The following is a 12,500-nucleotide window of genomic DNA, read 5'->3' on the forward strand; positions in this document are numbered from 1 at the left end:
TATTGTAAATAAATAAATAAATAATCAGTAATAATGAAATAGATAAATAATCTACGGACAAAAAAAAACAGAGAATCAAAGAGACAACAGGTATCATCATTGCATTCTGACTGTTGCCCTTATCACTCTAATATGAACAAGACAAGATCTTGCATGCCATCCTTAGGGCAAGTGTAACCTGTCGTTGAAAAAGGCCACGCCATTCACCATACAGATATAAACTATAAACCCCACACATTATCCCTGTTATGTAACTAGTTTCAGACATCCTCAAAATCATACCGCTATCTTATAACTTATGATAATAAAAGCCATAGGTGATATCGATTCCGGAGAGAATGCTTAGATGCGCGTGTACAACAAGATATCATCATAATACAATTATAAAGAAGTTTCAGCACTACAGGCTTTGTGGTTTTCTTGCAGATTCAAAAATCTGAAATAAAGCTTGAAGATAAAGTTTTGACCTTTAGTGTACACGCACCTTTGTAAAACACGAATCGATTCTTTTAGATTGATTAGTCAATCAACAATAAATCGAGCTGTTACTTGTGCAATATCGACTACACGTGCTTAAAGTGCTTTACAAAGGGTCCCTGGCTAAACGAGGAGACGCGTTTCAAAGTGCTGAATTCCAGATAGAAAATGTGTTTAAGAGATAAAGCAATCTGTTGAAACTTTAGGCTCAGAGAAACATATTCAAGGTTCCAAACACTCAGTCTATTGTTCTATTAGTCGAACAAGACAAGAATTTTCCTCGTTAAGTCAATAAATAAAAGACAAAAAAACTTGCAGTATTCTCTGAATGGTCAAAGTCAAAGTGTAACTTGGCATGTTTTGAACGTCGCCTACTCAACCACAACAAGTAACATGTAGACGAGACATGACGGCTAAGCATTTTGCACCGGAGTACCGTGAGAGAAAGTGAATAAAGAGCTTTTTCCAATAACAACTATTCGCCGCTTAGAGCGGGCTCGAACCCTGGACCTTCCGACCCAAAGACTGCATAGCCGCACATACCACATATCCGCACTAAGCTAAAAGCAAGCACACAAACAACCCAAGATAAGCACCTGTAAAGTAAACCCGTGCCTCTAGTTTACTTTTTTTTCTCTATATTTGGAATATCAAAGCGCATCTTCTTCAGCTCAAGGTCAGCGAAAAGCTACCAATGGACAAAGAACCCTAAATAAATATGGTCTTGGCGAGTCTTGCATACAGTTCTAGATGCCAGTTAGATTATAGATAGGTAGAAATAAGTCGAGGATTGAAGGTTGTCTGACTAACGAACAATAGAATGATGCTGGGCTTTTTACGAGTAACAGTTTGCTGTGTTAGATAATATATCCATTTAAAGAGAAGAGTCCTTAATAGAGGACGGTCGTTCAAGAATGCCACAGCGACAACAAGAGTGACAGAGCAGACAAATTGAGCCTATAATTATAGACTATGAAAACGCCGTCGAAACCATAAGGTTAGGGAAAGAGATATTTTATAGGTCTAAAGGTAACCAACCATTTGTTATTGTGATGGTGCGATAAGTGCTGGTTGAGGTGTTTGGTGGAGTGGTGGTTAGGATGCTGGTGGTTGTGGTAGTAGTAGAGACGGCGGTGTGGTGTTTTAATAGTTGTAGCAGTAGTAGTAGTAGTAGTAGTAGTAGTAGTAGTAGTAGTAGTAGTAGTAGTAGTAGTAGTAGTAGTAGTAGTAGTAGTAGTAGTAGTAGTAGTAGTAGTACGAGATGGTATTGGAATTAACGTGACCTTCATTGAGGAGTGAAACTTTTATTTTGTTTCTGTTTTTACACAACAAAAAAATGAAAATAATCTTATATTTCGAAATGATTCTCATTACATCAGTTTTGTTTTCTTCGTCTAGTTCATTCCAACATCATACCAGACGGACGAGACGGTTCACGTGATATTATTGTTTAGTATCCAAACCTCTCAATCCGAGCTAGAAGAAGATTTTTTGTTGATCTCCCACGAAGACAGGCCAGTCTGTGGTCGGCAGACCAAAATTATTTCAAAGAAACAGTCGGCCATTTGGAGACTCATAAAATGATTTGATTTCATGACTGGTGTTTTCTACCTTCTTGGCTCTACTAAAATAGACTTCTTTTAATTTTGACCAGAGAAACATTTACTTAACTATCGATAGATTGAAATGATCCTAAATTGTGAAAAACTCTAAAACATCAGACTATTAAAAGAGTTCTGTCTGTCTTTTTTAGTTTCACGTTCTAGAATTTTGGACAATTTCGGGGATCGAATGACCAAAAATAGAAAAACGTGTTTTTTCAAAGTACCACAACTTTGGCAAGCTTGGCTCAGACAAGGGCCTGGTATGTTGTTAGTTATAATAGGTTATTATTGTATTCTATTTGGTAGATGGGTTGTTTACAGGTGGTGGTTAAACATAATCGCGTTTCAAAGAAAAATAAATGTTAAAAAGGATTGGGCAGTTCTTGTATGGGATAAATGAGAGATATCAGGTAATGAGATTTAAAGAGAGGAGCTTCCATGAATAAACGAGTGGTGGAGAGAGGGGGAGAGATAGAGAGAGATAGAGAGAGATATATAGAGAGAGCGAGAGAGTGCTGGTGGATAAGAGTTTAACTCAATAGAGCATATGTGACCGCACAGATGTGAAGAAAGAACAAAATTTAAGAACGGTTGTTTTGGGTGGATGGATAGTTAGATAGATAGATAGATAGATAGATAGATAGATAGATAGATAGATAGATAGATAGATAGATAGATAGATAGATAGATAGATAGATAGATAGATAGATAGATAGATAGATAGATAGATAGTTAAATAGATAAGACAGCAAAATACCTTGGCATTGAGTTTGCTAAAAACCTCAAATGGAATGACCACATATGTCACCTGGCTTCAAAGGCAAATCAAACAAGCGCTTACATCACCCGCAATTTAAAAAGATGCCCAATCACAACTCAAACCCTTGCTTTTAAAACTATTGTTAGACCAATTTTGGAGTATGGCAGCTCAATTTGGGACCCATATACAAAGAAAAACATCGACACCTTAGAAAACATCCAAAGAAAAACAGCAAGACGCATCACAAACACATTCGATCCTTTCTCAAGTGCGTCTGAAATATCACAACGGATTGGCCTTGAACCTCTGGAAAAGAGAAGAAAGATAGATAAACTTAAATTGTTCCACAAGATCTACTACAAAAATTCGTGCCTTAAACTTCCAAACGACATCAAAGATATCGGCACAAGAAATACGAGGGGACACACAGCAAGAGTAACCATCCCAACATCAAAAACAGACGCCCACATGTATTCGTTTTTCCCTTCCACTGCCCGACTATGGAATAGCCTCCCAGCTGAAGTGGCTGAAAACGGTTGCCAACATGCCTTCACGCGATTGCTGGAGTTCACAACGTGACTTTTTAATCTATGTGGTTTTTGTATTATGTGCAGAGTTTTAGCAAGTTTAAAATGTAAAACACTACAAACTGTGGAGTGATCCTCGACAATATTGGAGGCTTCCACAAGACGAAGAAGAAGAAGAAGATAGATAGATAGATAGATAGATAGATAGATAGATAGATAGATAGATAGATAGATAGATAGATAGACAGAGAGATAGATAGATAGATAGATAGATAGATAGATAGATAGATAGATAGACAGATAGACAGATAGATAGATAGATAGATAGATAGATAGATAGATAGATAGATAGATAGATAGATAGATAGATAGATAGAGGTGGATATAGAAATTGAGAAAGAGAGAGAAAGATAGATATATTGATGGGTGGGCAGCTTAATGGATATCTATTATCTCGATAGTCAAACAAAATATCAACATTCCGTCTTTCAACTCTTCGGTATACCGGTATGAAACAATCCACACAACATGGCATTAACTGCTATGGATTCATGGTTCATTCCAATCTGTGGTTGCTTGGTTTAATTGTGTTTCTGTGCTGGTGAGGGGGACATGATTGGTCTTATTACTTTTTTGTTTTTTGTTTGTTTTGGTTTGTTTTGTTTTTTTGTCTTGTTTTTTTTTCTCTCTCTTTTTCTTTTTGTTTTGTTTGGGATATTTTAATATCCTTTCTTTTTCCTTCGTTTCTTTTCTAACGTTACCTTATTTATTTATTTATTTATTTATTTATTTATTTATTTATTTATTTATTTATTTATTTATTTATTTATTTATTTAGTTATTTATCACTTATTCGTTTTTTTATTTATTTATATTAGTTGTATTTTTATTTTACCCCCTCATTCATTACAGTTTTGTTTTGACAGAACCACACATAACTACACGCATCTTTCTTTCAGGTGAATTTATCACAGTTGAATGACACACCTCTAAGAGTTTGAGAAATAAATCGGTTGAAAGAGACAAAATTATATTTACAACTCTTTATCGATGTTGAGCACGTGACATATCAAAGCAATAATAAATAGCCTCGTGAGAAAAGTCATATTATTTTAGGACTGTTTTCACGGCGAAGTGATATTTGACAACGCCCATCAATCTTTTAGAAGAGCGCATGCGTGACTTCCCATAACTTTATGTCAAAACATATTACTACTCGTGACGTAAAGGAAAGGAAGACTTCCAGGATTTACATTCTTAACCTTAAAGGAAAACCCTACTTATTTATAGTGTTAAGGTTCGCCCGAATCATGATCACCTTTCGGCCCATCTGAAAAAAAAAATACTTTAACTAATTACAAGTAATCAAGGCAACCCCTCCCCCCTTCTCTCTCTCTCTCACACACACACACACACACACACACACACACACACACACATTCGCGTGCAGCTACAAGCACACACAGACTTGAGCAATCATATGCTATAGACATGTAACATCTTTAATGGTTATTTGAAATATTTTAATATAAGTGGCGTTAAAACACACCCAGGGAAGAGTACCTTAAAGTAGAATCATTGTATTTAGAAACTGGCGTTTAGTGTCTTAATTTTTAAGTCTATTTTAACTCTTTTCCGCAAGTAAAAAAAAAACATTTAAAAACTTTCGGTTACTTGTAATAAAACGAAATTATTCATATTCTCTTTACTCTGGGAAATGTTGCATCTTCTCATTCGTCGAAGGATCCCATCCAGGTCTGCCACGGCAAAATCCACCCGCCTCCGTCCAGGCGTCCAGGTCAATGACAAGGACAGAAAGTTGTTTGGAAAGGGATAGCAGATGCTGGATCTCCAAGCCATCAATTAAAAGAATCGGTTTAAATTTGATACGAACACATTCTTCTGCATTTTAAAAAATCTCTTTGGGGGTCGCTTTAAATTGTTTGTTTAAAGCTTGTTGGTTTGATTTTTGTTGTTGTTGTTGTTGTTGTTGCTGCTGTTGTTGTTGTTGTTATTGGGTTGATCTTTTTCTTTTCGAGGGGGAGGGGGTTGTTGTCTTTGTTGTTTGTGTTATGTTTTGTTTGTTTGTTGTTGTTGTTTTTTTTTTGGGGGGGGGGTTTGTTGTTTTTTGTTTGTTTTTTTGTTTTTTTTTATTGGTTTTTTTGTTTGTTTGTTGTTGTTTTTTGTTTGTTTGTTTTTTGTTGTTTTGTTTGTTTGTTTTTGGGGAGGGGGGGGGGGGTTGGGGTGTTGGCCTTTTTTGTTTCTTTTTTTAAGGGGGGAGGGGTAAGAGAGGATTAAAAGTTAGCTCAGCTTTTTTTCTTTGTTTGTTTGTTTGTTTTTTTTAATGTTTTTTTTTTAATTAATGTTAGAATTATACGTTTTCACATTACACTTGACACTCTAGACACAGAGAGCTAAGTGGACTTTCACATGTCCAGAACAGTATCGGCATGACAAAAACACGCAATTATAAAGAAAAGAAGACTAATGGCTACTATCTCTAACTAGATTTCATCAATCTTTTAAGATTCAACCCAAGATTTTCAGGGCCGTTTCCCGACTGTATTTACGTTTCTTGACCGTAATGTCACATGATAATATCAACCGTGGGAGAAAGTGAAATAAAACACAATAGGAACCACAACAGGTGGACAGACCATCAAGTTACGGCAGTGGTGACAAAAACCGTTTTTCAGTATTTGTTTCAAAAAAAGACAAACGATTTAATGCAGTGTCGTTAGATTGATATTAATATCTTAAAATTAAATATTTAGCCAGATATTTCTTGTTACCTAAGATGTCAGACTTTTTGACAAGTTCAGGAACATTTTTATGTAACAAAAAGTCTCAGGTTTGAAACATTTACAAAAAGTTGAGGATCATCTTAAGTTATCGAGATATAATATAAAACTTTTCTAGCCAAAAAGAACAAAAAAAGCATTCTGTCCGTGTGCGGTTGAGTAGATGTGGCAGGCCATAGTACTGCCTACGGTTGAGAGAATCCTTATAAGGTTATGTCCTCCTCCCTTCGGTAAGTGTCATTGAACTGACAAAGGTGTAGCACCGTATGTTCGACATTCTACGCCTTACGTGTTGGAATACCGGGCATAGCTTCTTCGACAATTGTGTGAATTGGTAGTGAAGAATAATTGCTACACACGATATAAAAGAATAATTGATTACATAAGCCCTTGGAGTGAGGTGTGAAGGAATCTGAATATTATGGTTGAAAATATGTCGGAATTCGAAAGAAATCTGCTATGGAGCGAAAGGCAGAGAAAGAAGCACATACTCAAATAGTTGAAATAACGGCACAATACAGTGTTGTGATTTTTTACAGAGTAACAAGTTGTAAAACAATAAGCCGGGACTCGCAAACTAACCAACATCGGAAAACCCCCACCTCCTCCTCCTTTTCCCAAACCAAGGGAGAAAGGACTCCAGAACATTGGCAACCGGGCAATGTGCTAGCCAATGGTAGGAACATCAACGATTCATATTCAAAAGACGATATTTATGAGACGGTGACAAAATTTCATTTTCGTGACATTTCGACAAAAAAAATAACAATATTAAGTAAATCAAAGAATTGACTAAATCATATAGTTTTCATTAGTTTTTCTAGGTTGAATAATTACAATTACCCGGGGGGGGGGGGGGAGACCCCAAAAAATCAGAAGACAAAAACAGCTACCCAACCACAGCAGCTGCTGCCGCTTAAAACTGGAGGACAGGTAGAAATAAGTATGAAGTAATGCAGGTGAGCCAGGACTCCTAGAGTATGATTGTAGACGTATTGATTGACAACACTTGACTTTCCAACTACCCCTTCTCCACACATTCCCACACCTCTTTTTGCCCTACATCTATTAACCCATTATCGTCGAGACTAAACTTATTTCAAATTATGATTTCTTCCATTCTTATTCTGGTTACAACAAGAGACATGTCCGTTTCCACAAAGACTGGTTCAATGAAGACCAATTCGCAGCGTTGTTACTGCTCTCTTGTTGAAAACGATATGAGATGAAACAAGCGCAAGTAAAAAAGCGAACCCCGCTTGTAAAAGGTATATAGAATATCGTACACTTTAATTCCCCACCACCACCCCCACCTAAAAGAGAAAGAAACAAGGATGAAAAGGAAATCACATATAAATTTGTGACGTCTTTAGGACCAGTGGAGAGAAAACTCCTAAGTAAAAATGAATTGCCTGGCTTAATAATTCAATTTTAATCGGGGCGTTTTGTGGTTGATAGAAAGGAACACAATTGAAAGAAGCGACAACCCGTTTATTTTAAATAGACCTTGTCTGTCATATTGGTATCTCAGATTGGCCTCTTCAGTTATGATGTTATTCACGGGGCATTTATTGATCTGGGGAAGCTAATTCATTCCTGATAATAACTAAAACGTTTTAATGCATTGGATCGACTAGCTCAATTATTGATAGAACATTCGACTCACAAGCAAATGGATCAGTTTTGAACCCGATGCAACCTTGACGTATCATCTAAAACGGTATTATCTCGTTGTACACGTAAAGCATAGGATAAAAAAAAATGAATTTAGCTTAGAAATATTTAAAGGAAATTTTAACCTTTTGCTTTCCTGGTAACTATATTCTTTTCTACACTAAAACAATTCAAATTTACGTTAGTATCATATTTCTGGCTATAAATTCAATTTTTTATCCCAGTCCCTCTTTCCACTTTTCATGATGAAATGTGGACAGTGTCCAATACTTTGTGAAGGAGAGACCTGAACTGTGATTTTATCAGTCTTCTGTCATGTCACTGACTTTGGGTCAGTTTTTGGTTACTGTGCTATGATATAAGAGATAGAAAAGAGCGGGTGTCCTGTGGTGGTCATAAACGTTAAAAGGACTCAGCGAAATCCTTTCAAAGGACGCCGAACCATTTCTTTATTTTACGATTCTCATATGAAGTCCTAGACTATACTTCAATTTGTATAAAACGTCACTGAAATCCTGTTTAGGCAGTGAGATCGTTTTGAGTAATGATTATATCACAAATACAAGTGTTTTCCTCTCTACTATTTGTGGGGTCCGATAGCTTAATTGGAAAAAAAAAATATTGACGAACCAAAGGGACAGATATAAATTCTCAGTCGATTTGAGTTTGTTTTTTCCGACTCGACTCCCCCCCCCCCCCCCCCTCCCCCCTGCTCACCCTGTAGTTATTGGACGGAGTTAACTTCTGATCCATAAGCGTTATGGATATAGAAAGACTTTTTAAAAGTTTAATTTGCGACTGCTTCGTATGCGTGATTTCCAAGTTCTCATTAATTCAAGAAATTTGTATTAAAACAACTGCAGTTATAAATTTGCATGTTTTTTTTTTTTGTTTGTGTTTTTGTTTTTTGAGGGGTTTTTTGGGGGGGTTTTTGTTGTTTTTTTCTTTGGGTTTTTTTTTTTTTTTTGCTTTGTTGTTGTTTTTGTTTGTTTTGGTTTTTTTTGTTTGTTTTTTTTTTTTCATTATTGACCGAGAGGTTCTGGAAATTTGCTCTTTCTTTGTTTTGTTTTTTGCTTTGTTTTTGTTTTCTTACTTTTTTTTTCTTTCTTTCTTGATTTTTTTTTTCGTTCCATTGACATTTCTTTTAGTAGTTATTTTATCGTCCTTTACTTTGTTTTTAGGGAAGTGGGTTTGTTAAGTTTGTTTTAATTCCGCGTGGTAATGGGAACTGAGAACGTCAGTGAAAATACAAGGGAAAAGCCTATCTAAATAAATCGAAATCAAAAGTCCACAGGTCAAATTTTCTCTGGAAGTTCTAAAGCACAAAATTAGAAGCGAATGTGGATCCTTTTCTAAACTGGCACTACGTCCAAAACCAGACCATCTGAAGTACATAACGCTGATAACGGTAACGACGGTGCCCTAGTGTTTAACTGTTGACTGATCGAACGAACACAATCGCATCAAGATTTAGAATGCAAAGGTTGTCCAGGACAAAACACAACCCCAGTAATTTGTGCCGTATGTTAGCCTTGGCTAATCACTCGGGCGTACTCTGACAAAATACTTTTTTTGATATTTTTACATTTTGGCCACAAATTTTGACTTCAAACATCGATGATTTTATCCCATTAAGACACCTGCAATTTATCCGAAAATCCAAACCTAAGACTTTAATAAGGTATCGAGTTTTTGCCAAATCGAGGTCACCATAATTCATCAATGTTTTCATTTTTATGTTTTCTGTCAAAAATAGAAAATATATTTTGTCAATGTATGTCAGATGTTAGCCCTAGCTAATAACTGTGTTTGTATACGTATCCCACCGACAATAGACTGGTCGCCGACTCCATTCTTCTAACGTTAAAATGCTTGGCTTGGCACAGTTGCCGAACAATCTAATTATTCTTCGAAGGTTGACGGGAAGAAAAATGCATAATATAATGAGTATGCGATTGAGACGATGAAAGGGTTTGTGGGGGTTTTTTTCTAAACTTATGGGCTCAGCCTCGTCTTCTCTCTCTCTCTCTCTCTCTCTCTCTCTCTCTCTCTCTCTCTCTCTCTCTCTCTCTCTCTCTCTCTCTCTCTCTCTCTCTCTCTGTGTGTGTGTGTGTGTCTGTGCGCGTGCGTGTGTATATGTGTATGCGAGTGTATGATTGTGTGTGGGGGGGGGGGGGGGGGGAGAGTGTGCGTGTGTGCGCGCGCACAGTAATCATTTATTGAACCTAATCAAAATAAACAAGGCAGGTTACATGTTTATCACGACAACCAAAATAACATGTCTACCAAAGGCCCCGATGTCATAGTTTATCACCTAAAAGAGATTTGGTAATACAAGGGCACTCACTATGAGAAGTCTTGACGTGGCTCTTTTATTTTCAAAACTTATAATAGGTACGATACTGACAGTGGTTTAAATGAAAATGATCACCAAATAAAGGAATGCGCGCCTACTTTGCACACAAGAAGTCACAATGTGTATAATCTAATTTAAACAGCATTTTTCCAGATATCAATATTATTTTACACTTGACAGCGGATTCATATAAATCAAAACAACATGGCATGAGAAGTATTATTATTCCTCTACATTATTAAAGTATCAGTAAGGGATAACATGATAAACCCGATGCTTCGATATTCCGGAAAAAATGGGAACAGTGAAAGAAAAGGTGAGTTCGATTTATTGAGACATAACTCTGCAGATGATAATGTCCCAAAAATGTAAAGATTCGCCGGGCAGCCTGTTGTTTAATATAAAAGATCAATCAGAAAACCCCATAAACCTTTACAATTTGTTGAACGTATAATAAACAACCATAATTCCAAAAAGTAGAAACACTTACAACCATCGACATCTTACAACAGTTTAGCGGGAACTCTCCATTTACCCGGATAAATGGTAAGACAGGCAGACATTTAATGTGTATATGACATCCCACAAAGGATTGATTTATCAATAAACAGCTTCTGTTGTAGTTTTGACTGTCCCAACCATTATCTCTATCAACCCAACCCCCAAACTGTCATAATCTGGAGAGAAAAAAAACAGTTAAAAATTTGGCCAGGACACTCGTCCTTCAAATATCGATCGATTTAAATGACTCTCATTTTGGCAAAAATTCTCAAACCCGGGACTTCGATCGATATTTGAAGGACGAGTTATCTGGCCAAATTTTTTTAATATGTGTCTTTTCCAGAGTGCTATATTAAATATTTTTAAAATGAGTCTTTCTAGAGTACGGCAGTTAGCGGTTAAAATAGAATTCCAGAGTGGGAGATAAGACAAGGACCACTTACCACTAGCGTATCCTTCTTGGACAGCCATAAGGAAAACCAACAATGTCACGATGACCAATGGTAATCCTCTTGGACTTGTTTCGGCCATCTTGTTTGCTATTTTTATTGTGAGCAGCTTTCCACGACACAAATTATAATTTTCTGGTATGCCTGTGAGGAGAGAAAATAGAAAATAGAAAATGGCAGCCCTCCAGAGTCACAATATTATGGTCATGGGGTGTGTGTTTATTCTTTTGTCTTAAGGATTAAACGCAAAGTAATAATTGTTTGCTACTCTTTGGATTGACTGTCTTTTGAAAAGAAATGTCTGCCAGATCTAACAGACCCCAGATACCTAATCATAACTGAGTGAAAAGAGAAGGGTAAGAAATAAACCTGGACTGCACCTGGGAACGATATCGGTCTCTGTGCTATTAGGCAAAGTGCTCCATTAACTGAGCTAGAGAGAGAGAGAGAGATAGAGAGAGAGAGAGAGAGCAAGAGAGAGAGGGAGAGATAGAGAGAGTCAGTGCGCACGTGTGGGAGAGAGAAAAAGAGAGTGCATGTGTGTGTGCGCGCGTGTGCGTGTGTGTGTGTGTGTAAGAGTGAGATAGATAGATAGATAGATAGATAGATAGATAGATAGATAGATAGATAGATAGATGGGATAGATAGATAGATAAGAGAGAGAGATGAGAGAGAGAGAGAGAGAGAGAGAGAGAGAGAGAGAGAGAGAGAGAGAGAGAGAGAGAGAGAGAGAGAGATCTGTTGACTTCATAGCCTGACATTTGAGATGAAATACAAATTATGTCGTGCCATGCTTTGTCAGACAAAACAGATCCTTATCCAGAACTTTAGCTGACCAAAATACAAGCCGGTAAATACCTGAGCTTCGTCAAGCAGTTAGTTATTAAAGGTAATAAATGTGAGCCTGTCACTATCTTGACGCAAAGTTAAAGAGATGGACGTCGGCTCCTTATAACACAGGCGTGGTGAGAAAAAGTAGCTAGATAGATTAATTCGGTGCGGATGAAGAGTAATGACCATAAACCATTTTCATCCTCCGTGTAACAGTGGGCCAAGGGCAGGAGCTTGGTCAAGATACATAAGGAAGAATATCTATACTGTTATACAATGTTTAAGGAATTCTCAAGTTGTCCTCCTTTTTTCATCACCCCCCCCCCCCCCCCCCCCCCCCCCCCCCCCCCCCCCCCCCCCCAAAAAAAAAAAAAAAAACAACTTTTGCTTCAATCACCTATCGATTCATATGGGAGCCTCATGTTTTAGACTTGAGTATGGGACAATCCATATTTAAAATTTGAAGTTAATGTTTTTTCTAGCCAAAATGCAATAAATGTGTATTGTCAATATATGGACA

The 12,500-nt window shown here is 36.9% G+C and overlaps 1 protein-coding gene across 4 annotated transcripts in view; it reads right to left on the minus strand.

Annotated features, from left to right (window-relative positions):
• The window catches only part of LOC144978566 (lactadherin-like), a 229,637-nt gene that overhangs the window by 163,567 nt on the left and 53,570 nt on the right, over positions 1-12,500 (minus strand). For all 4 annotated transcript variants that reach the window (XM_078924796.1, XM_078924793.1, XM_078924795.1 and 1 more), the window contains one exon: positions 11,144-11,293. In XM_078924796.1, the coding sequence (XP_078780922.1) occupies positions 11,144-11,231 (88 nt within the window). In that variant the 5' untranslated portion in view covers positions 11,232-11,293. The remainder of the gene's footprint in view (positions 1-11,143; positions 11,294-12,500) is intronic.

This window comes from Berghia stephanieae, chromosome 8 (assembly GCF_034508935.2).
Source record: "Berghia stephanieae isolate SIO BIC M18660-M18661 chromosome 8, UCSD_Bste_1.3, whole genome shotgun sequence".
In the NCBI taxonomy this organism is placed as follows: Eukaryota; Metazoa; Mollusca; class Gastropoda; order Nudibranchia; family Aeolidiidae; genus Berghia; species Berghia stephanieae.